This window comes from Lepidochelys kempii, chromosome 9 (assembly GCF_965140285.1).
Source record: "Lepidochelys kempii isolate rLepKem1 chromosome 9, rLepKem1.hap1, whole genome shotgun sequence".
NCBI lineage: Eukaryota > Metazoa > Chordata > Testudines > Cheloniidae > Lepidochelys > Lepidochelys kempii.
The window spans coordinates 99,623,577-99,648,512 of record NC_136388.1 but is presented as its reverse complement, the minus strand read 5'-3'; the positions used below and the strand labels follow the sequence as shown (position 1 = coordinate 99,648,512).

General features: G+C 46.2%; 1 protein-coding gene across 9 annotated transcripts in view; it reads right to left on the bottom strand.

Moving 5' to 3' along the window:
* MBNL3 (muscleblind like splicing regulator 3) overlaps window positions 1–24,936 on the bottom strand; it is a 120,470-nt gene that overhangs the window by 24,084 nt on the left and 71,450 nt on the right. For all 9 annotated transcript variants that reach the window (XR_012160639.2, XM_073358508.2, XM_073358510.2 and 6 more), the window contains 3 exons: window positions 20,344–20,508; window positions 5,801–6,001; window positions 3,769–4,005 (listed from right to left, as the gene is read on the bottom strand). Coding sequence is in view for 8 of the 9 variants with exons in the window: in XM_073358508.2 (XP_073214609.1) it covers window positions 3,769–4,005; window positions 5,801–6,001; window positions 20,344–20,508 (603 nt within the window). In the remaining variant the exon portion in view is untranslated. The remainder of the gene's footprint in view (window positions 1–3,768; window positions 4,006–5,800; window positions 6,002–20,343; window positions 20,509–24,936) is intronic.

Sequence of the window (24,936 nt, the reverse complement as noted above, 5' to 3'; positions counted from 1 at the left end):
GTTATTCAATATTCTGATGGGGAATTCTACTGCCCATTTAAACAAAAATATGAAGTCTTAAAGGGTCCTTGCCCTAAAAATTACACCTCTATTGTAAAACATTCACCCAATAGAGGGTTTAAACAAATGTGTTAATCTCTCAACCTCTAGACTAGCTGATCAGCCACCGACCAGAACCAACTCCCATGGAAATCGGTGGGAATCTTCCCAGAGATGTCAATGGGCTTTGGAGCAGGTTCTAAATCTGGGCCCTGTCCTCTTCAGTGTGTCCCTTTAAGGATTGTAATTACTAGCAAAAAATTGCAGTGTCCAGTGAGTTTCCTGTTTCCTTCAGTGGTAAACATTTCCATTCCTCTCCCAGAGGGATGGTTTCTTTTCCTAGGCTGTCATGGTCACTGCCTTTGAGGAAGAAGTGGGTAAAACAGTATCTCAAATGGGGCGGATCGAAATCCCAAGTTTTTGGAAAATCTCAACAAGACTGAACAGATTAAGAAAAAAATAACTAGTAAAAATTAATATCCTGTCGTACAGCCCACATAAAACAAAAAAACCTCAGCCTGAAACAACTGGCAATAAAGCCCTCACTGTTGGGGTTTCTAAGGATAAGGCGGCTGGACACATGACAAGAGTGGCTTGAATGGTGTCTCCATATTTAGGCTTGGAAGGATTGGATTTTTAATCAGTAATTGTTGGTAAGCGGTGATTTCACCGTAAACACACACACGGATGAAAAAATATTTCCATTGAGAACAAATGACATTTGCAGATGAGCAAAGTAGGAAAAATGCTGCTTGAGAACATATTAGGGTTTGATTTAAGGCTATTTACTTGTAATTGTGACATGTGATGTTGGAAATTTGTGTTCTAGCAGTTTTAAAACTTTAACTTTTTTTAATCTCAGTGTCCACTGTCATTAAATAATTGTCTGATCTTCCTATTGTCTGAAATCCGCCCCCCTTAATTTCCTGCAACTGTGAAAATTTACATCAATAAAAATAAAAAAAAGCTTAAAACCCATAATTTTGTGTAACCGTCCAAATTTAAATCAATAAACACTGAAAAAAATGCTTAAAAATATCAGTATTATCCCTCAAAATGATAAAAAAACAAAATGACAGAATTCTGCCAAGCCTATCTATATTGTAGTCCCAGGGTTCTCTGACACATTCAATGCCTTTCAGAAAGGAGGTGTGAAAGACATCCTACTATGCCCCATGTTTCACAATCCCACAGATGCTGGTGTTTGAAAACAGGCGGATTAAAAACAGTGTGATAATTAAATGGCTCCAGAAATGCATCTGGGTTTCCTGAAGAAAAGCTCAGATCATGAATATTTTCCAAAGGCCTAAACAGAGAAATGCACTGTTTGGGCACGGACTGTCGTGTCTGAAAGAACGTTGTAACATTTCAGCTCAGGATGGGCAGTCTCCTCATGGCGCAACACAAAGTAACCAATGAAAAGGTATTCATGCAATCTAAGATGGTCACATGCAAAGCAAGAAGGTGAAAGGTCCAAGTACCAGGTCAAAGGTTGCCTCGAGGGGTCGCTTCAGTGATCTGACAGCTGGCTGAGTCTTAATTAGCAGGCAGCGAGCACATGATGGCAATGGGCCAAAGGGGGGGTTCAAGCACGACAACAAAAAACAGCAAGCAAAGGTGCGTCAAAAGGAGAGCAACATTGTGGATAGGTGAAGAGAAAAAAAAAATGAATGCATTATACAATATATTAAAAAGACTAGGCATGCACAACATGGGGGGTTCGCTACAGTTAATTAGTCAGCTGTTTTCTCTTGGCAATCTTTAAGGTCAAAGCAATCCCCCTCACAGATCACAGAAAGCATTTGACCTAACTAATTTCACTGCAGCTCATGATGTATCAGCCTATAGCTACTTCAGAATTAGTTGGTGGACCTGAGTTCTTTTTAAACCATGTTTTTCATGCTTTATCCAATGATATGGCTCGGCATGCCAGACTTAGGGCTTGAATCTGCAGCGACACAGCACACGTGAGTCAGTGGGGACTGCTCGTGAAAAGGAAGGCGTGCCTGCTCAGGAAGGGTGCTCTGGCACATGCTTAAGTGTTTTTCTGAATTGGGGCCCAACAGCCTGATCTGAATCCCACTGACTTCAGCAGAGTGAGATCAGGCCCCAAGTGAGTAAAGTTACTTGTGCATTAAGTGCCTGCAGGATGGGCCTTTCAGATAGATCTTCCTGAGCTTTTAGGAGATGAATGGATCCACAATCTACTTGACAGGGGCTTGTTCAGATGCTTTGCATCATATGTGATTCTTGATGAAAGCTCAGAAGCCATTCTTTTCTTTTTTAAATTATTATCACCAGATACAAGAAATGCATCAAATCTCCAAAACTGAATGAATAATGGAAACTGTTTTTGTAGTAAGTGTGTTGCAACAAGCAATCAATAAATATTTTAAAGGTACTAGTTAATGGCATACAAATAGGGTTAATTACTTTGATGACAGGAGCCGGCAGCATGAATAAAACATGCATTGGCTTTAATTTAGTGTAAGTGTCCTAGGTAACTAGTAAAAAGTAAAAACACATGAGTTTACATTTTCCTGACCAAAGATCTGAGTGAAGTAGAGCTGTTCTTTCAACAACAAAAATAATCAAGAACTGCTACTCCCCTCCCTTTTTACAAATAAACTGTGTAGGGCAGATAAACCCTAATATAAATTGGTTCCTCATATACATCCTTCCATGGATTCTACTAGAGGACAGCTGTTTTATTCATATAATCCAGGGCACACGTAATATTGCTTAGTGCCTGAAGGATAATTGCTTCCAGTTTTTGCATTATGTTTCATCATGAATGGAAAGTACCCTCTCTTGCTATCTGCGGGGAAAGTTGCTCCATAAAAGCCAATTAGTCTTAATTCATTAGCATTTCTAAATCAGCAAAAGAAGAACCGTTTTCAATATTAAATATCCATACAAGAATGCACAATAGCAATAACTCCTCCTCCAGACACAGTACCTCATGTCTGCAACTGGGCTTTGCTACCTTTTGAAATGTACTTATGGTACCATATCCTCAGCTGTGTAAATGGATGCAGCTCCACTGAAGTGAACAGAGCTGCATCCATTTACACTCTGGCCCATGCGTACTAAAGCTCCCTTGGCTTGTTTTTAGACCTTTATTTATCACTATGCTGCTTTGGGATGCAAAGACTCCAATTAAAATGCACTCAGAACTTGATTCTGTCTGGTGCTGAGCACCACCTTCTAGCTACGGAGCATCTTCATCTCCCTTTGACTTAAGGGAATCATCGCCTCAGAGGACTGAGCCTTAATAACAGCACAATGCTGCTTAGTTTTCTAGAATCAGCGGGTGAAATCCTGGCTCCACTGAAGTCAACAGTTTTGCCATTGACTTGAATGGGGCATGTATATTACCCATTCAGTTTGTAATCAGATTGGCTTTGCACATTATTCAGACTAAAATGGTAGCCCAGGCTTGCACAGGGAAAAGTTTGTGTTCATTGTTAGTGAAGTTGCATTAATGTTTGATGCATTTCACTCCATAATGTCACGTCGGAAGACCATGAGCTTTGCCATCACATCCCCAAACAATGAGATACGATACATCATGCTACACTGATTACAATGAAGGGATGGAGAGATGGACACACTCTCAGCTCATCACACAGACTTTTCCTAATACTTAGCATCACTTTTCTACTTCCTGCATATATAAAATCTTTTCATAATGGCTCTATGGTTTGATACAGCAGGTCATGCCCTTACCATTGCAGTTGCAGCTGTCTGGTTCACCTGGTGTTGAGCTGCCTTGATTTTGGCTTGCAGGTGTGCAGGGGGATGAAAGTACTTGCATTTCTCCCTAGAGCATCGGCCTTTGATGTAATCCATGCAAACTGTAACAGTGTTTTCATTTGTGTCTATCATTGCAATATCTATGGGGTGAGCATAACGGCAATCGTTCTCACCACGTGTGCAATTTCCACGCTGAAACTCTCGGCAAACCTTAAAAGAAAGTCACATAGTTGAGCACGACATTGAGTTAGCCTTCTCTCAGCATGTTCAACCAGGGATGGCAGTTGAGAGGGTTGCCTTACACTCAGCAGAGCTGTGGTTCTGACTCTACACCCTTTAGTCCTGCTGGGTAGCACTTCACAGTGCTATTCCCCATCAGTCCGGATGCAGAATCATGATCTGGGCTATTAACAATGGTAACAGGAAGCGTGGAACAGGACACGTGCAGAATTTAAACTTCCCAGGGTAAATTTTGGCTCCACTGAAGTCAATGGGTGTTTTGGCATTAACGTCCAGGGGCAAGTATTTTAGCCCTACCTTTAAGCTACATTTTAATTTCTGCCATTTTTGCCTTACTGAGATCTGAGTTTAAAAATATTCAGCAGAAAAGCATTCTCTCAAGCAATACATTAATGTACAAGGAGTAAGCTACTAACATTTGCAACAAGTCCTGCCTAAGGATATGCTGATCATTTTTCCCAATAAAACTGACCCACCAGTTACATGACAATGAGTTTGATGACAATGCATTAAAACCCAATAATGTGCTCTGAAGGCACCGACGGAACTGCCATCTTTGTGAAGGACAAGTTATTCCTTATACATTATGAATAACAAAATTTCAAAGGCACAGAGCCACATTTCTGTAAAATGGATCTTCAAGGTTTCCCTGATCTGGGGAATTTAGAAAGATCGCTAACTGATATATTGGGTCAAAATTCAGATGTCCTGATGCTAGTGGTCTCAGTTACACTCACTTATATGCTCAGGGACGGGTCAGAAGGACTGCAGCAGGAAAAGCAATCCCCCGGAGGGTGTAAAGGTGGAAGACAAAGAAGGGTGGTGGCTGAGGATTGAGTGACATTTTTTACACTGACGTCCTGAGAGATAATTTACACCAATGTTTGTGACCTCCTTGGAATTTGGGCCATCAGCCCTTAGCTCCTAAAATGTACTTTCAGTCTAAACTCAGCCCTTCTTTAGGTTTTCAACATACATACAGTATTAACACTCCCCAGGGTGCCCCCTAAATAAACACTGACTACACCGAGGAGGGTTGTCTTACTGGAAAAGACGTCTTTATGCTCAAAATGTTCATTCAATATTACACTTAAACTCCATGACCACCAACCCCCTCCCCACCCAACCTGGCCTCCCTAGAAGTGCGATGCCATAAGTCTGAAGGGAAACAAAATGAACACTGCCACCTCAGCAAGTGTCATTCGCATAGGGCCTGATCCAACTTCCCTGGAACTCAGTGAGAGTCTTTGTATCGACTTCAACAAGAACTGGACTGGGTCCAACTTAAAAAGAGGGAAGAGGCTGTCACCTCCTGTCCAGATTCTTATTCGAAGCATGTCTAACCTAACTCATCACTAAGGAAAGTTCTGCCTTAGGTGAGGTCACCCATTCATTTCTAAGTGTAACACCCATAGAAAGTGATTTTATCTGATTGTGACCTAACAGAAAAAAGTAAGACACCAAAGCACACTGAAATCAAGGGAGAGACCAAGCTCACAAGTTTCCAGCAACTTTGGCTTGGGCTCACAATGAGCACTGCAGGGTGTGGTAGCACCAACAACTTAAAAACTTCTTAACTCAGAGCAAGGGTCTCAAAATAGCATGCCTTGCAAAGAAAGGGGGTCAGATTCTGCCCTGACACACACCTGTGCATTGAAGGCCACAATGCTGTTCTGGATTTACACTGCTGCAACAGGGAGCAAAATTTGGCCCAATGTGCCCCTTAAATCCCCTTCCATAATATTGTGTTTTACAGTCCACATACCTCCAATTTATCCGTACGCATCAGTTTCTGAGCAACAGAGCCTCCCGGTACTGTAACAGTAGGATTTCCGGAAACCAAGACAGGCGTATTTGGTAAAAGCTCTGCAGGAACCAAGCCCATCCCAGGAGAAACATGACTTAGGTAGGGACTAAAAGCCATGGTGGGACTAGTTGCAAGTGATGGAGTCACAGGAAACGTAGTCTGCATGTAAGAAAAAGGAAAAATATGTTATCACAATGCTCGGTCTTGGATTATGGCAGTCAAAGTCTAGTTTGTAACACTGGAAACCCTTGTAGACAGCGTGGTTAGCAACATCAAAATGCTTTGCTTTTCAGTCTATTAATTTACTGTCATTTACGTGTGATCCATTTGTTTCTATTGACTCACATGAACGTGACACATTCTAAACAAAAGACTTCTTCATTTGTAAGAACAAAGAGTATCGATGATCTTTATAGTTTAACGACACAATTAAGAATGCAGGCCAGCAATCAGAGCAGGCGCAAATTAACCAGTCACCTCACTCCCAACCAGTTTCTCCCAAATTAATTTCTCCTTTACCTGACCCCTCGATGGGCCTATTCCTATAACATGCTAAGCATCCCGCAAGGTTGGGATCCATATCATTACCAACATCTGTGTTCCTCACACGGAAGCTATTATTTGCACACATCTGGCATTGTATTGGACCTGTCTGAATGAGAAGACCATTACATGAGGCTCACTAAACCTACAGCTAAGTCACCTTGTGCCATGATCTTGTCAGATCTCCCAAAGTAGGCAAGATCAGATAGGTTCAGTATTTGGAAGAGAAATGACCAAACAACACTCAGGTGACTTGGTAGGTGGTACTCTTCTCTCTGGGCCAGAACTAAAACAGTGCCCCGGTATGGCTTTAGGAGGAACTGGGACACTAGAGGTGTCATGTTCTGGATAAGACATAATACAAAGCTCTTGAGTCTGGACCACACGTGATCATTAAAGATCCCATGGCAGTTTGGTAAGAGTAGTAGAGTTGTTATCCAAGCGTCCTAACCAGTTTCCATCTTGGCAACTCCCCCAGCAAGGTCAGTTGGATAAGAGAATTTTCACACTCTCTTTTGGCCCAGATCTAGCAAAGCACTTAAGCAGGTGCTTAATTTTAAGCATGTATTAAGCAAGGGGCTGGGTACTGGACTAGATGATCTCTTGAGCTCCCGTCCAGCCCTCCACTTTGATAATTCCATATGCTTAAGTGCCTTGTCAGATCGGGGCCCTAAACGATTGCTGTGCATTGGGAAACTACTGCTATGTTTCAGGCCAGAAGTGACGCTCTCAGGAATGGGTGAGATGATGTGTGTGTGTGTAGTCAGTTTGTATGCCTTTGTACTTTGTAACATGCTTTGGGAAGGAAGACGCTACCGTGCTGAACACAAGAATATCCACCATTGCTGTCTTAGCAGTCGAAGCTTCTACTGGAGAATGTCGAAGTCACAGAAGTGATGGAATTTAAGGCCAGAAGGGACCACCTGATCACCTAGTCTGAGCTCCTGTATACCACAGGCCACCGGTGCCACCCAGCACCCACACACTAAACCCAATAACTGATACTAGACCCAACTGTGGCAGCCTTCAGATTTCCCTCAATTGGCAATGAATCTCTCCACTACAGCTGCAGTTCAGTGTAGCTGCAGTAGGAACACATGTGAATTAGTGCTGCCCCAAAACAATGGTCAGGCCAGATCTCACTCCTGATCTGTGAAAAATGCCAGCTGATACAGAAAGAAGCTGCATGCACGGCGGGCCCGATGCAAAGCCTGTAGAAGGCAATGGGAATCTTTCTATAGACTTCAATGGGCTTTGGATCAGGTCCAGAGCGAGGTGAGCATGGGGGTTTGTAATCATCATCGTTATCCTTCTCCATGACATCAGTTGCGTTCAATGTAAAATGTTGGTTATGACAAAACCCTATTTACACACTCACAAATCTCCAATTCTACTGTAGGCAGCTAGACTCACTGCTCAGCAATGAAAACAAGCCTATTCCAAGGAAATCACAAGCGTGTGCACACAGATGTGTGCACACAGACATGCTCATGCACAAATACAGACACACATGCTTGTGCACACAGGCGCACACACAGATAGACCCAGGTTTACGTTTGCTTTTTTATACCCAAAATTCTCTTTCAATTGTGCCAATTTCGGAAAAGCCACATGGGCACATTTTGTTTCTTGCCAGTTCCCTCACACTAGTACTCTCACATTCTAGCAAACACCTCGACTGTTGTGAATTGGAATACATTATCTACTCTCCTTTGCCCAAGGTAACGTCAACCCAAATACACCCCACGTTCCTGACTTAACAGCTATCTAGAATGACTCCACTTTTACACAGTTGTGGTGACAGCCAGCAGCATCTTACTTGTCTCTGGGACCATGGTAGGGTTAGGGGTGCAAGGCCATTTCCCAAATACATCCCACTGTGTGTCTCAGAATGAGTCGAGACAGGATGCTAAATCAGCGAAGCAGACACTGTCAATCTGGCAGAGCTAAAAAAATTCTCTCTAAGAGATGCTTCCAGTTTTCCTCCTTTGGGTCCACACCGATCTGGGGCCTGATCCAAGACCCATCAAAGTGGATGGGAGATTTTAAATATTACACCCTTGCGATTTCAGCACACAGCCCTTTAATAAATCACTTCCTTTTCTATTTCAATTCTCTGCAGCTCCCAGCCACACTATATCTTTTGTTGTTAGAAAAACTCTTTGAGGGTCCTGAAATATGTGGCTCCCTAAAACCGCGCCGCAGGTCAATGGAAGGCAGCAGCGCATAGACTGGTTTTATTTTTAGAAGCGCTAGTAATTACAGTGGCACCTGTTAAACGTCTGTTGGCATTGCCATTGTTAATCCTTTTTAAAAGATGCTTATAACCTGGTCAGTTCTAACAGCATCGGGCTGGAGCTTGACGCAGCCCTTGTTTTATGGACACACACCTCCACTGTGGCCCAAACTTTCCCGCATATGTGTGCTTAGGTGTGCATACAATTGGTGCTGACCTACATTACACCAGCTGCTCACGACCCCAGGGAGTCGAATGGCCATCCTGGCCAGGAGGGAGCGTGGCGGAGAAGCTCCTATGTCTCCTAGGCAGGGTAAACCCTTGAGGGGAGCCTTTAAGCCAAGTTTACAGCTGACTATGGCTGCTCTGCACCTCAGCCAAGCCAAGGGTGTGCCCCACAGAGGCCTTGGTTCAGAGATGAAGGAAGGATGTTCCTCCTGGCTACTACTGCTGCTTCTGGATGGAGCAGGGCAGGGAAAGCCAGGGGGCCTGGAGCCCTGGGCAGGTGCTCGTGGTTCGGGAGGGGAGGCAGTGGGGACTGGAACATATGGCAGTAGCTAGAAAGAATATATCTGAGTGGTGTGAAATATTTCCAATGAAACACCAAACCACCCGCTCCACGAAGGCCTTCGGGTTTCTTTAGGAACTGGAAGATGGGCCCAGTTCCCTGAAAAACTCATGACTTCCTGCAGATCCTTCACTGATACCAGGCCCGTTCCCTAGTGGAAAGCAGCTGATTTCCAAACAAACATGGGTGCATTCTGAGCAAAGGGGGCTCTGACATGGTGAAGATTACATCTTCTCAACATGAAAAACAGCCGTCTCCTGGAATTGCCTGGAAAAGCAAAACTGAGGGGTCCAACATGTCTAGAATAAGGCAGTGGGAAACGTCCAGGCAAAATGATTCAGAGACACCATCCTCAGGTTTTCCCCAACTCATGTTCTCTCTTTCGCTCTCCCACGCACAGAGCCAGATTCTCTGCTCCATTATGGCCCCTTCGCACTACTCCGATGGCAAATTTGCAGCTGGCTTACGTGGCTACCCAGGGATTCCCCCAAAGTACTCAGCATTCCCAGAGGGGTGGAGCTGACCTAGCTGTCTTTCCATCATACGCCTGCCATCCCCCAGCTCATCCTCCAGTGTTTTCCAGGACTAGGGGAACTTAAAGGTGGTGTCACATCACCTCTGCCCAACCCTCATCTTCCTGGTCCTGAGCACAGCAGAGCTTGGCTGGATTGAAGACGCACACACAGGCATGTGCGATGGGACGTGAGAGTCTTAATTGCTGCAGGTGACACGCACATTGGTTTACCCAATTCTTAGGAGGCATCAGCCGCACAGTCCTCAAGGTTTCATAACAATGGCTTCTGCTTGTATAAATTCCACACTCCAGTGCTGCTGACTGAAAATCCCCACCCTACCCTAGGGCTCAGACTGAAACTCATAAGCTTCCCATTCATTTTCACTTGGACGGCTGCAAGTTCCCACTCCTGCCCTGCCACAGGCAGCCAGCTACGTACACTGTAGCCCAGCATCATGCAAGCCTTCTCCAGCAGCCTGTCCAAAGAACCTCAGTCTTGACTTACAGTACAAATCCTGTCCTTGGCCTTTCCTTCCAAGAGACTGTTATACAGAAATGACTGGAGCAGCAGCTGATATTACCAATTCATTTAATTTGTGACCTATGTCGAAGCAGACCATTGTCAATGTGAAGCGTGGTTAATGCCCTGAAAAATGCCCTGTAAAATTGGCATGGGGAGGGTCTGGATTTATAGTGTTTTACAAGTGAAAAAGATGGCTTTCCTAATTGCCTGGCTCCTGCATCATTACCAGTAACAAAGAGTCTGCTGGCCAAGTTCCGTCCTCCTGGAAATCTGTGCGAGCTCCCCATGCCAGATTCCTTCCTGACGTAAATGCAACAAACTCCTCGTACAGTCAATTCCTGATCAGCACAATGTAACTGTTCCAAAACGTCTGGACTCAAGCATCTCTCTTTGAGACCCTCAAAGACAGCTTAATCCTGGTCCCCTCGCTCATGTGATTAATCACTAATAATACGGCCTCCGAGCTCTTAGCTAGTGCTTTTCATCAGTCGATCTCAAAGCGCTTCACAAAGGAGACAAGCATCATTACCCTCATTTTACAGACGGGGAAATGGCACTGTCTGCTTTGTGTGGGGAGCGGGATCTGGCGCCGAGGACGTTTCTACAGGATGGCAATGTTTTAGGGGCAGTGTAATTGTGTACTGTATCCTCTCATGCCCCTTCAGCGTATGGCACGGCAGCTTCCGGGAACTTGTAGCTCTGAGACCCTCCCTAACATCAACGTGAGCTGCTCAGCACAGCTCCCGAACAGCAAGCTGAAAACGCTCCCCCTCTTTAGAGTGTTTCAAAGCTTATGAGAAGTCCCAACTGTCTAAGTTCCTTCTAAGCTGCACGGCCCTACAGCAGGCTATAAAGGGCCACACAGGTCAGGAGAAGTGCCTCATCCCCCCTCTCCCCTGGAGCTGCCCCTGCAGGTAGAGGTGCCTCTCCCCAGCCCCAGGGTGCTGCGGTGAGAGAGGGCTGGGGGAGTCCTCACTCCCTACCACAGCCCCATGGCAGCCTACACCCCAAACTCCTTATCCCTGGCCCCACCCCAGAGCCTGCACCCCCAGCCAGAGCCCTCACCCTCCCACAACCCAACCCTCTGCCCCAGCCCTGAGCCCCCTCCCCACTCTGAACCCCTTAGCCCCACCCCTGCCACACATCACCTCCATATTGGTGCACATAACATTCTGCACATGGACGTAAAAAATTAGAGGGAACACTGCCAACTGTCTCTATAAATTGGGTCCACTGCATGAGTGGGCTCGTAAACGGGCTTTCAGCACGCACGGTCTGTGCAGTCTGTACGCTCTTTTGGGCATGGACTAACAGGCTTTGGATCAGATAACCCACTTAGTACATGCTGGGCACTATATAAATAAGGCTGCTACTACGACTAATTAACATCCCAGCCACCTTCAGAGCCTGGAAGACACTGGAGCAGTGAGGTTTAGAAAACTGAGATGATCCTTTCTTGTTGGGAGAGGGAGCAAGCGCGCGAGACAGAGCGAGCGAGAGCAAGCGCGCGTCTATGAGAAAAAGAGAGATCGTGCATGCACGCACGTGTGTTTGAGACAGACAGGAGAGTTTAATCTCTGCACATAATCTGGTATGTTCTAAAGCAAAAGAGCTTTAGCTCTTTTTTCTCTTCCCACTCTTGCAAGCCCTGCCATGCAGGGGGCACCGCCCCTCGCAGACATTTGTGTTTTTAAATGTAGCACTACCAGAAGCCCTGAACCTAAGGGAAATTGGTTACATTCTGGTGTCAGGGCACTACAAACTGACAGCAGCTACCAATATGGGTTCATCAATAAATAAACGCACTGTCAGCAAAGTCAAGAACAGCAGGGCTGAAGCAGCTGATGGGAAGGAGGTTCTCGATGGGTAGGTGGACACAGCACCCTGCTTCTTTGGAGCCATTCAGTGAAGTGTACCACGAATAGATTGAGTGGGGAGAGCAGCTTAAATAAGCAGCTAACCTCACTAGATGGAATGAAGGAGACAATCTAAATTTCCTCGTTCACTGACTGAAAACAAAATGTGCGCTGCACAAGAAACCTCCCCATCTCAGGAGGGTGGCGAAATAAAAGCTTTAAAAGAGGTTCTCAAAAGACCATGGCTGCGTGATGACCTGGCACAGAACACATGCCAACAGCGTAGGCAAAGGGAATACAGAACAGCAAGCAAACCTGGCTGGCTGACACACAGGGGCTGGGGTAGCTAACCCGAGGGGCAGTGCTTTACCTTACCCAGAAGGGCCCTGGGGGCTTATCGCTGGGATCAGAGTAAGGAGACACTGTGGATGCCAGGGGAGGAATAACTAGTGCAGGAAGCGACAGGGTGCCAGTGTGGAAAAGCAGCACAAATGCATCTTCACAGAGAAAGCCTCAATTGTCCAGCCAGCCAACCGCACAGCCCACCCCATCCAGAGCGGTGTGTCTGTGGGCTGCTCAATGTCAAATGTTCCTTTGTGGATTCTAGAGTGCAGCTTTTTCTGAGGCGTGAAACACTGTAGAGGAATGAGCCCAGTGGCAGGCCAAAGCAGTGTGGGAGCAGGAGTCTGGCAAACAGGCAGTATCCGAGTGTTTCTTTTGCATGCTGCATTTGGCCCGGGACTTTGGTCTGGGCCTTGCAAAGAGTTAACTCTCCTAACAGATTTGGAGCTGTGCTGAATATCCCTAACAGAAAACATGCTAAGGCTGGTGCATAACACTGTGGGTGTGAACGGGAGGCACTGTTTTGATAAACAGCACTAAAACGAGTCCCATGTAAGACAGAAATGCTTGTTACTGATCCAAGCAAAGGAATTGCTTCTGATCCCAGAAGTATAAATGCAGAAGCAGCATTAGGTAGAAGAACGAGCCAGTTCTCTGCTAAGCAGTGCCATCTGGGCTACCCATATGTACGAGTAACAGCCTTGGTCAGTCCACAGCTGAAAACTGCCCAGGAAAAGGTTCTGGAGTAGTGTGACCAAAAACAAGGAGATTGAAAAGCAGGATGCAAAAATGTTACAAATGAATGCTGAGGGCACATCCTCATGATGTGGGACTCGTTGCAGATAAGCTCTGGGATCTTTAGCATGGAGGCTAAGCACATGGAGATGAATGCAACTGGCTCGAGTGTCCTTGTGCCTGATGAAAACAGATGGTCTTTAATGGAAGAGAAACCGTTGGCTCAAAGACGACCTTGTTTACTGGCATCAGTGATGTAAAGCAAGGGTATAAAATCTCATGCAGCCTGCTTCTCAGCAAACATGATCTTCAGTGCTTACACAGACGGACACCAGATCTTTTATTATTAATTTGTACTACGGTTTGGCTGAGAGGTGCCAATCACGATTGGGCCCCTACTGTGAGGAAGGGCAAGCCTATGTTTAGGAACTGGCCTGAGATCAGATTCAAATCTCTGCTTCCACAGACCATCCATGAGACCTTGGGTGAGTCCCTGCAGGAGCATCTCTATGTGGAGCTAGAAGTGTAGTTACCAGCTTGCTAGCTGCGATCAAGCCAGTGCGCCAAAAAGAGCCGTGCAACTGCTGAGGAACAAGCAGTGCGATGATCCCACCCAGGACCATAGGAACTTAGCCCATCCCTCTGCCCGCAGCGTGGGGACACTGGTGTTCTCAGCACATCGGCTCGGTCAAAGGTAGACCACCTAGCCAAGCTGGGAACACCACATCCAGCTCTGCAAGTAGCTGTACTCTCAGCTCATCTGGGACTCAGTTCCCCCTCTGCAAGCAGGGATAACAGTGCTGCCCTGCCTTGTGGGGTGGAGCGTGGGATAAATGTATCAAAGCTTGGACACTACAGAGATGGGCGTCATACAAGTACCTGAGATCGGGTGTGCGAGATACTGTAAATATACCAGGAAAGAGAGAGACCCACCCTGAAAGAGCTTACGGTCTAAATGGACCATAGACACAAAGGGCTCAAAGGAAAACAAAGGCCCAGAGAGAGATGAATTGACTTGCCTAAGGCCACACGGCTGCTCAGTGGCAGAGTTAGGATGGGCATTGAAGACAGGTGTCTTCACAGTTCTCATGCCCGATCCGCTGGCACCTCCATGTTGATGGTTAGTGGGGCCTGACATCTTTGTCCCAACAGATTATTTTATGTGTTGGGCAGACACTTGTCTAGCAAGCTGGGTAGCCATTGAGGCTAGCTTTAACTCTGCTTGAATTGTGGAAAGAAGAATGCAGAGGGCTGAGGATCTGGCTCTAAAATGCAGCACTTCTTGTGGACACTCACTTGCCTAACAAAGCAGACAAGCACTACCAGAAATCAGCATGGGAGAAATCAGTTACAATACTATAGTGGGGCAGCTGCCCCACTCCTGCAGAACGGGATAAAAGCAGCTCCGGAGACGCCTAGGGCTGGGAAGAAGAGTGAAAGCAGCTGAGGGAGTGGCTGACCACAGGTGTGGCCAGCCCAATCAGGGCCCAGCTGACCCTGATAAAAGGGCTATGGGCTAGAAGCTGGAGGAGTCTCACTCTAGCCCTGGAGTGGGAAGGGCTAGCTGCTTGGGAGCAAGGTACCTGAAGCAGAGCAGTGCTGGGGAAGGGCAAAGGGAGCTGGGGAACTCCAGCCTGGTAAACCCCCAGGCTGCAGGCCTTGCTAAAGGCCAGGAAAGGTACTGGGGTGGCAGAGGGGCAGCCCAAAGATAGGCAAAGGCAGCAGGTCCTAACCCCTTGCCAATGATGAGTGGCCATTACACTGCAGTCAGTCCCAGTGAGCAGGGGCTAGATGATGTCTGGCAGTAGCCACTGAGGCAAGGTGGGTTTAGAGGGTTGGGGGTTCTTTGGGAGGGGAGACCCAGGGTGTGGGGGCACTGCCAGGGGGCAGCACCCCAAGGTAAAGGGGCACCGGGGTCCAGAAGGGACATGGGAGCCAGTGGCAGGTGAGACACCAGCCTGTAGAGGGCGCTCCACATGCTGGAAAAGAGCTAATTACCAGGACAACCAGCAGGAGGTGCTGCACTGGTGAGTCCTCGCCTCACTACAAATACTATTAACTGGAACTTCCATCTTACTGATCAGTTTAAAAGAGTAAGACGCAGCTGTGCTCCCCCCTCAACGAGACATACAGCTCAATTTAAAATGAATCCATGTAAAACTAGGCCCCAAACAGCTTCCAAATTGTTCAAACTATGAAGATGGCTTGCTTTAGATGTGCTGTTCCCCAGTCTCATTGACACCAACAATTAAGGTTTGGTTTGGGCTTCCAAAACTTGCCTTCAGTACTATATACCACACAAACACAACAAAGGGTAAGATTTTAACTACTGTAGAGTTTTACTTGGCCCCCAGCTGATCTCCTTGAGGGGATATACCCAAAGGCAGTTATAAATACACCGTGATGGGAGAACACCCCATTTCATGCCGTAACTTGAATTGCTGTAAAAAAGAGCTGTCTGGAGCACTTCATAAAACTGTTAAAAATGCCAAACATCCCCTTGCTTCTCAGCCTCACTGCAGATACTAAACAGCAACGTGATCCCAAGACCTCAGAGCCAGACATTTACACTTGAAACTTGCAATCTCCAACTCACATCTGCAAACCACGTCAGCGGGTGTGCAGCCTACGGCAGACACAGCACTCAGAGTGCAGGCCTGCTCTCGGGAGTGACTCCATTAAAAGGGCACTGCGTGGCTCCATGCTCATTGGCTCAATAAATAAAGATCATCAGGACTCGGGGGAGAGGAGCTGATCCCAAATGCAAGCCTAGGACAGGAGGCACCGTTTCAGGAACGCTTGTTAAAACCTGCTCTCTTGGGTGCTATTTTTACAGAGCTGCTTTTCAGGACAGCACTGTATTTTAAAATGTCTAGGGGTGCAGTTATCCGTCTTCTTCGTCCATACAGCTGGTGTACAGCAGCAACTACAGTTCCACCTGAAGCTGATCGAGCCAAACGGCTACACTGGGAGCAGCAGAATTTATTGCAGTGATGCCTCCTTCATATTTACACATTGGGCAGTAGGTAGTGATATGTTCAATGGTCTGTCGTGGGGAACCACACTCGCACGCCGCGGAGTCCTTGATTTTCCATTTGTGCATTAGATATCCGCATCTACCATGGTTGGTTTGAACTCGGTTCAGAGCTGACCAAGATGACCGTGGAAGGTCAAACCCAGGAACTCTCTGTGTTTGATCTGGCACAAGGTGCTTATTTTTTTAAGTCTTGTTGAGCCCAATCTGCTTTCCAAGCCTCCTTCTGATCATAGCCCAATTGCATGAGGCTAAACGAATGTTCCCAGAAAGGCTTGCGAGACTTAAGACATTGTTGTCAAGGTCTTGGTGAATACGAAGACCTGGATTGGCTGAGCTTCATGGAATGTGGCAACAGTTTGGCGTATCGGCGGGGAAGCAATGTTACACAGAACGGGTATCCATGGTGTTGGAGTCGACTTAAGGGTTCCTGTGATGCAACGCATCACTGTATTCAGCTGGGTATCCACAAGTTGTGTGTAGCTGCATCTGCTCCACACCGGCGCACAGTATTCAGCTACTGAATATACAAGTGTTATTACAGATGTTCGCAACACTGATGCTGATGCACCCCAGGTTGTACCTGCTAGTTTCTGGATTACGTTGGCTCTCGTTTTTATCTTTGCAGCTACCTTTTCAAGATGATCATGGAAGGACAGGGTGCGGTCGAGTTTCACTCCGAGATATGTTGGAGTATAATTATGTTGCATATTTTTACCACAGAAAGCTACTTTCAGTGTGTTTTTGGCACTCTTATTATCAAGATGAAATGCGCTTACTATTGTTTTTCCAGGGTTTGGTTTTGAGCCTCCATTTCTGGAAATATTGCTCCATATTTTGGAGGTCCTCAGTTAATGCTTTCTCAATGTCATGGAGGTTTGATGCTTGGATTGTCATGGCAAGATCATCTGCACATGCAGTCATTGGTTAGAGCTATTTACATACACTGCATCAAATCCAGGCTCTGGTGAACATCCCAGTGAAGCAGACATGGTGTTTGTCAGCTTGCCGATCATGTGGGATTTCTTCTGTTGTTGCAGCTAATATAATCCTTCCTGCTTTGAAGAATTTAGTTTGCGCCCAGCAGGTGGACCTGCCCTTCTTCTTCTGACAGGAAAAATTATCCAAGTTCGCTCTAGTGTCAATGTCTTTGGGAACACCAGGGCCAAGGAAAGGGCACTCTACTGCTTGTCCTGATGTTGGTGTAAAACAAGTGGAGTAGCTGGAATCAGCATGAGAACTGAATTTAGCTTTGTGAGCGGAGTGAAGGAAAGAAGAAAGGGGGAAGTTTTCATTGCAGGCCTTCTGGGAAGCAGTGAACAAACATAATATCATCCCAAATATAGTTCAAAATCTGAGCACACTTCTCGTCAGTTCTGGCTACTTCTGAAACAAAGAATCTACTGGACATCAGGGAACAAATTCAGGCTCAGCGTAACTTCACTGAAATCAATGGCTTTACACTAGGGATGAATTTGGCCCACAGATTTTATAATGGGAAGATGCGAATTTTCCAAAGAGGAAATCCCAAAGCTATTTTGAGTAGCTAAGGGAGGGACAGCTCAGTGGTTTGAGCATTGGCCTGCTAAACCCAGGGTGGTTGTGAGTTCAATCCTTGAGAGGGCCACTTAGGGATCTGGGGCAAAAATTGGGGATTGGTCCTGCATTGAGCAGGGGGTTGGACTAGAAGACCCCCTGAGGTCCCTTCCAACCCTGATATTCTATGATTCTATGATAACATCTTATCATTGGGAACTCCCCATGGAGGAAAACCCTAGCTCAGGACACATTGCTTGAGTAAAGTGCTAGGAATGAAATGGGAACATTTTCAGGGAATTCAGGGTTTCCTTCGATGGACACCTGTCCTCTGCCATTAGTACTTCCCACAGAATGGTGATTCTTTTGGTGTGAGCCTGTCTTGTCATTGGGGAGCTCGCTCAGAGGCTGTTTCTCCTTCAAATTAACCTTCCTGGGGCAAGGACTCAGCAGAACTGGGTTCAGTCCTACTCTCCTGGGGGACCTGGGGCAAATCATTCCATCTCTTTGTGCCTCAGTTACTCCTCTGTGAAATGGGGATAACCACTAAAATGCTTCTCTACACTACAGGGTGTGGTGAGGAGAAGTTCATTAAAGCCTGTGAGGTGCCAAATACCATGGTGATGGGCACCAACGAAAAGCTGCCCTCAAGTTACGCATGCGCCTCGAAGGGCAGAATTTGGCTCTGTGTTTAATAAACAATTTTAATAAAGCTGTACAGTGTCACCAATGCATCAAGCAACAGTACAGAGGAGAACAATAGCCAAGTTCCCCTGCTGAAACATGATCTCACCGAGTAAACATGTTGTTTGGAATAAGGCTTTAACAAAAGTTATCCTTCTGCCAGGGAGAAAACACCACCCATGTCGCTGTGAGGATACACGTCTGCTTTATCCGCTACAAAAATCCCAGGGCTCTCAAGCTTGTCACAAAGCCACAGGGCCATGTCTTGAACTAAAATCCCATTCTGCACTGAGGCACCAGCATTCCAAGCTCAAGACAGGATTTCGCAGAGTCACAGACTGTAAGGCCCAACCATGGCGGTCATCTGGTCTGACCTTCTGCATAACACAGGCAGACAAGCTCATTGCTGCAACATGCCTGTCACTTCTGGCTGCGCTAGAGCAGGGCTTTTACACATCCCTGGGAAAGCTGTTTTTATGATTAATCACCTTCACTGTTGAAAATCTGCACCTCATTTATTTCTATTTCTAATGCTGTCAATATCAAAGAGGCATTTTAGGCACCTCTGACATCAACCAGCAGCCACATACCCCATATTCCAGAGATGGTAACCAGCAGCTTAAACGACACTAACATAGTCCTGCCCGACAGCGCCCCACTCTGATGTATCTGGCTAATGCAAGGGCTGGTAGTGGAAGGACTACTCAGCCCCCAGACAGATGCTTCCCATCCCTTTTCCCCTCCCCTCTCTAGAGAAAAGCAAATCTCCCCTCAATCTGCTGGATATTGGTGGCATTACAATGGACACGCATTTAATAAGCAAGGGCTACATTGGGCCATTTCAGCACAACCCATTGTAGGTGCAACTAAAGCAAATATATTGATTCCTGGACATAAAACCAAACAGCTCTACTTCTTAGCCTGTAAGCTGGTTGGGGCAGGGGCTCGCTTTGGTTATGCATGCAGAACACCTACCACAATGGGGCCTAGAACCCTGATTAGGGTCTCTAGGAAGTACCACCAAAACAACAACAGAGGCCAACGCTGAGCTGAGTACAGGCCCTCTCTGTCTCCTCCCCTTATATATGGTCTGCAGTCCAGAGACTGACTAGTATCAATATATTCTGAATCTCCAACTGTGAGCTACTGGAAAGGGGGGATCATTCCAGATACAGCATGTGAAATTGACAAACTGAACAATGGTCTGTGGGCATCCTCTGTTGTGTCCCTTCCACCTTTCTCTGTGGTGCAAACTGCAGGCTTGCAAATTCCAAACTGATGTTCGACTTATTCTGAGGGGTAAAGCAAGGCAGTTCCAAGAACAGAGGAGTGTTAGACCTGAGGAACAAGAAGCAGTAAGAGTGGATGCATTTGGTCTTGCCCCTCTGGTTGTCCACTAACATTTCTAGTGCTCATGGCCCCTAGAATTTCATGGATTGGGGGACTCAGAAAAGGAGGGTAAGTGGCTTGTCAAAAGCTGCACGGTATAGGAGCCAGGACCGGTATGTTGGAGCCCCTAGAGCCCTGTGCTGTACTCAGACAACCAAACCAGGCCTTTCTCCAAGTTATGCCAATGTACAGAGAGGAGGCTGAATGCCAGAATCTTCACATACAATCTATTGGCCGTGCTCTTTTACTGACGAGACCGTGGCATTAGGCATATGAATCTTCCCACAGAATGAACCAGCATGACTCAGTGGGGCTTACTAAGGGACCTACCTCACTACATCTATTTCTTTGGGTCCTAACCCTGCAACTGGATCCATATACGCAGTCCCTTATCCCTGCATGAATTCTCATGAAAATCAATGCGGTGCCACCCGGGCACATGGGTTCACCAGTACAAGTCTGACTCCAGGATCGGGGCTGTCATACGTAAATATTAAAGCAATCTGCGCAAAGAGGAACCTAAATAATTTCTGTTACTTACAATTGGCTGTAGTTGAGCGCCCGGTAGCATGAACTGCATCTGTTGTGCAAACATGGCTGCTGCTGTCTTTTGCTGGATCAGATTGTTGCGTCCATTTATTTCGAGCTGTGTTTTTAAGTGCGGGGGAGGGTGAAGATATTTGCAGTTCTCTCGAGTACACCGGCCCTAAAAAATAATGAAGCAGTATTTCAGTGAACTTAACCCTCAGAGTACTGGGAGAAAATCAATTATTGATGTGTTTGGAGAACTGTAACAAAACTACCAGCTAAGTGGGGCATTCTTCTAAGCTATTTTGCTCTTTTTTAAAACCATCTGTCATATTTTTATATGACTGTATCAGTTATGTGAAAAACAAACAATTCTACAATTGCTATACCATTATAGGGATTGCATCAAATTAAACTTCAGCCTAAAATACAGGTTTGCTAAACACACCAAGAGCATTCTTCACAACCTAATACAAATAGAAACATTTATGAACTAACAATAAAAACAACAGCAACAATAACCCTTTTCTCATTTTTCTGTGGCTCTGTGAACCCAAACACTAGAGCACTGGGCTGCTATATAACAACTGAAAGCGAAACCCACTAGTATAAAAAAGTGAAACTGACCCCACCAGTCCCTGTAGAGATCTGAGTGAAATGTAAAAGTTAAAAACACACCTATGGTGAAAAGTACATTTCTTTTCAAAATTCTTTCAGTTTGAATCATTTCAGGGTATTTGGTACCACAGGAAATGGCAGAAAACAGCCATGGTTCCGTTTAAACTATTTATTAAAAACAGTAATACAATTGCCTTGCCATTAACTGCCTGGTTTTTCTTTTCACACAACCACAGGAAAAGGAAATGACTCCTGAACAGTGCAAGCTTAGTGCTCTCAGGTCATTTAATATCAATTGAGATGATCATGTCGGCTTCCAAAAGGCAGCTATAAAATGTCACAACCAACAGCCCGAGCACACTGCACTAACTACCTATTTTCTGGTGCGTACAGAAAATTAGTAACAAATTTGGTGATACTGAAAAAAAAATTCTTCCAAAAATATAAAAATAACTCCTCTAAAAAGATCTGTTTAATTTATTCCCTCCTGTGTTACTGTTTCCTTTCTCTTTCTGGGAAAAAAAAAAAAAAAAGTGTATGCATCTCAGTACAGAGATGGTCAGTTGTTGCGGCAGGGCCTGCTGTTTTTGTTCTCTGTTTGTACAGCACCTGGCGCAACAGGGTCATGGCAAATAGTAGTAGTAGTAGTCATGTCAAATAATTACAACAGCAGCAATGAAAACATCATCAGCATTATTCATAAAAGAACAATTCGCTAGAACAGCCATCCTGGGATTTAGATATCCGCTTCAGGAGCCTATGTTTGAAGCAGAATCCTCAGCTTTAAGAAAAACCACAGGGCTACTCATCCAAGTCATGCTCCCTGAGTGTTTGCAGGGTCAAGCTCCAAATGACTGCAAAACATCAATCGCACAATGAGATCCACACACGCAGACCCAGGTGGACACACGGTCCAGCCTTGCCGATCCCATTGCAGCATTGGGATCGTGCCTGCTTTCGGGCTGGTTTTTCCCTCTGCTAATCCCAGGGGCTATGTTTAGAGTTTTTTAAAACTTAACTTTGCCAGTCGACTGGCGCATAGCAAGGTCTGCTAGTCTAGTTTTCATTGTTTAGTACTCACATCACATAGCCAATAGGTTAGTCTAAGAGAAGTGTTTCCCCCTTAATAGGGTACACACTTACCATTCCAATAGAACAAGGTAAAAAACTTAGGATAACCCAGGACCCCAAATCCAGGCCCTTTTAGAACCTAATGGCCCACATCCATAGGGAAGCCCATGCTCTGCTAAGCAAATCTGTGGAGGTGAGGGCAAAGGAAGCTTAGAGCCACATATGTGGCTCAGAGCTGCTCTACCTTACAAATCAGCAGTAACAGCTTCCCAGGGGTCGTTCCATAGGTCAGGGATCACTTGTGTACAGTGTTTTGGCAACACCCCTTGCATGCCCCTACGCTGAGGGGATGCTTAGAGGCGGGCTGCAGAGCTGACTTTGCCAGCTTTCCACCAGCTGGGAATTCCCTATCCTAGGTGCCTTGCTCTGGGGACTATACATGTGCAATGAACTCGCCTTGTGTATACTAGAATTCAAGGCTTTACAGAGTATTTTATTCTATCAGGAAAAGAAGGAGACAGAGAATCAGTATTTCATTTGAAAACTCATTGGCTTTGTTTCCCTGGCAAAATGGATTCTAGCTGTAGCAACACCTCCTGCTCTGTGTGAAAGAGAGACATCAGGAACACAGACCTATGAATATTGAATCAGCTGACTGGGAAGCCTACAAAGCACTTGTGAGCTCTGATAAATACAAAACAAGCATTTTAAAAAAACAGCACAAATCTGGGGCCTGCCTGAGAGGCCAGCACCGCTCCGATCTAGCGGATCGTTGAACAGGGCCCAGAGCCAACCAATCTTCCCGCACCACGGCAGGCTCACAGCAGCGCCACTAGCTTCACAGATCCCACAGCCTCGGAGGTGGCTCCGTGTTCTAAGTCTGGCTAGCAGCCGCAGACTGGTAAATTCCGACATCCCAGCAGAAATATCCCTTCTTCTAGCACCAGGCTTGATCACCACAGGTAGCAAATTCGACCTAATTTTGTAGTGTAGACATACTCTGGGGCATGCTGCAGCAGGACTTCTCATGGCTGCTGCAGCGTGGGGACAGGTACATCCCCAGCACCAGCCCGGGGTTAACGCTTTCCTTCTTTCCTCCCCTGAGAACTCCAGTCTGGAGGTCGTTTAGGGAGGGGGGGGGGAAAAAGGGACCCTGTGGATCCTAGATATAGTTCTACTGCTCCCCTTAAGAAATATAGGCTGGGAGGCAGCTGCTTGCCTCCAGATCCCGAGTGAGCAGGCAGGAAAGGAGGCAGCTCCACGGAGAGGAGGCAGGACTTGGACTGTACCTTGGAGCTGGGCAGAAATGCACAGGCCTTTTCTTATCTGCTTTGAGATGACGGAAGGGTTAAACCATGGGTCTTGGTTCCATGATATTATTTTGAGCTGACTATTAAATGCAAGGAACTCTGGGTCCAGTTCCCTCTCTCCTGTAAAAAACAGTGGGACGGGAAAACAACTCCAAAATGTCAGAAGACTGCCCTCGCTGAGTGAAAGCACGTGCTCCCCTCATCCTGGGGAGCAGCTTGCTGGCTTTTTAGAGCAGAGTGAAAGCTTGAGCCCTGCCACGTGGAGGACATAACTCGCCCTCCCCAGGCACCTGGTGCAGTCCTCAAGGATACCAGTGCAGCAAGTGTAAAATGGCACCATCCCCATTTTGAAAATACTCTTACAGGCACTGGTCCCTACAGCTGCCCAAGGAGCAGGGCAATAAAGAATAGGGCTCAGGGCCTGGATAGTCTCTGCTAGTTTGTCCTGTTGATCGTTCATGCCTTCCTGTTCCCCTTGCCCATACATGGATGGAAAAGCAAAAGGAGGAGCACAGCCCAGAGCAGGGTAGCTCCTCTTTAGGAAGGCTCCTCTAGACACAGTACTGGAGTCAGGCTGCCAAGCCACACTGCTCACCCCTGTATATCTCCCCAACACGCTCTCCCTAGATATCTCTGTAGCCCTCAGCACCAGAGAATCAGAGAGTCTCTGGTGGGCAGAATCCCACTAGCTCTAAGCCACATCTTCCTCATCACATGGGACCAGCCAGGCACATGTCATCAGCCCCAATGTGGCTTGAAGCCTCTGCTGCAATTTCTCCCCCTGAGCTATGTTGAGTGCTCCTCGGCTGTGGTTCAGGATCTGGGCCTCTATTTGCACAAACTGCACATAGTTATAAGCCAGCCAGCCAGCCATTCTATTAGAAGCTAATATTTTCAAGGGTTTATACATCAGCCTTCAAAATTCCTTCCAGCTGAAACTTGGCATGCACGCTTTTGGACTGGGAAACATTAATTTCTACCAAATTTGGAATAAATCTGCGTGGATGTTTTTATATTACAGGAATGGAGGGTAAAAAAAGAGCTACTGGGTCTGTAAACAATATTTATGGCATATTTTATAAATTGAAAATGGCGCTGTTATTTAAACTGAAATTTTGCAGATCATCGATTCATCAGGTAGACCAACCCTGGGTACGTCGGAAGTATCTTTGTGAAAGTAGGAGCTATTCATACAGAACAGGCGGTGCTCATAAATGTTCAGTATTCTGTTCCCACAACTTATACGGTAGGCCCTGATCCTGCAACTGGATCTGTGCGGGTAGAAACACGTGTCCATGCAGATCCTGCTTGGTTTCAGTGGGTCTCCATGCATGTGCAAGGGTCCATCCAGGCAGATTTGATTGCAGGATTAGGGCCTCCAAGTACACTTGAAAAGAATCCAACATGACTGACAGTCTAATTCAAAACTACTCCCGCATACGAGCTCCAAGCGGAACTTGCCTCAAATCCCTCATCATAATAATCATGTCATCATAAGTGACTAAAACTCCCAATGAGAGAGATTTCAGAAGCTCAGTAACACCATGACAGGGTTATTTGCCTTTGTCATGCATCAGACATTGGGTGGTCTAGAAATGGACACTGGA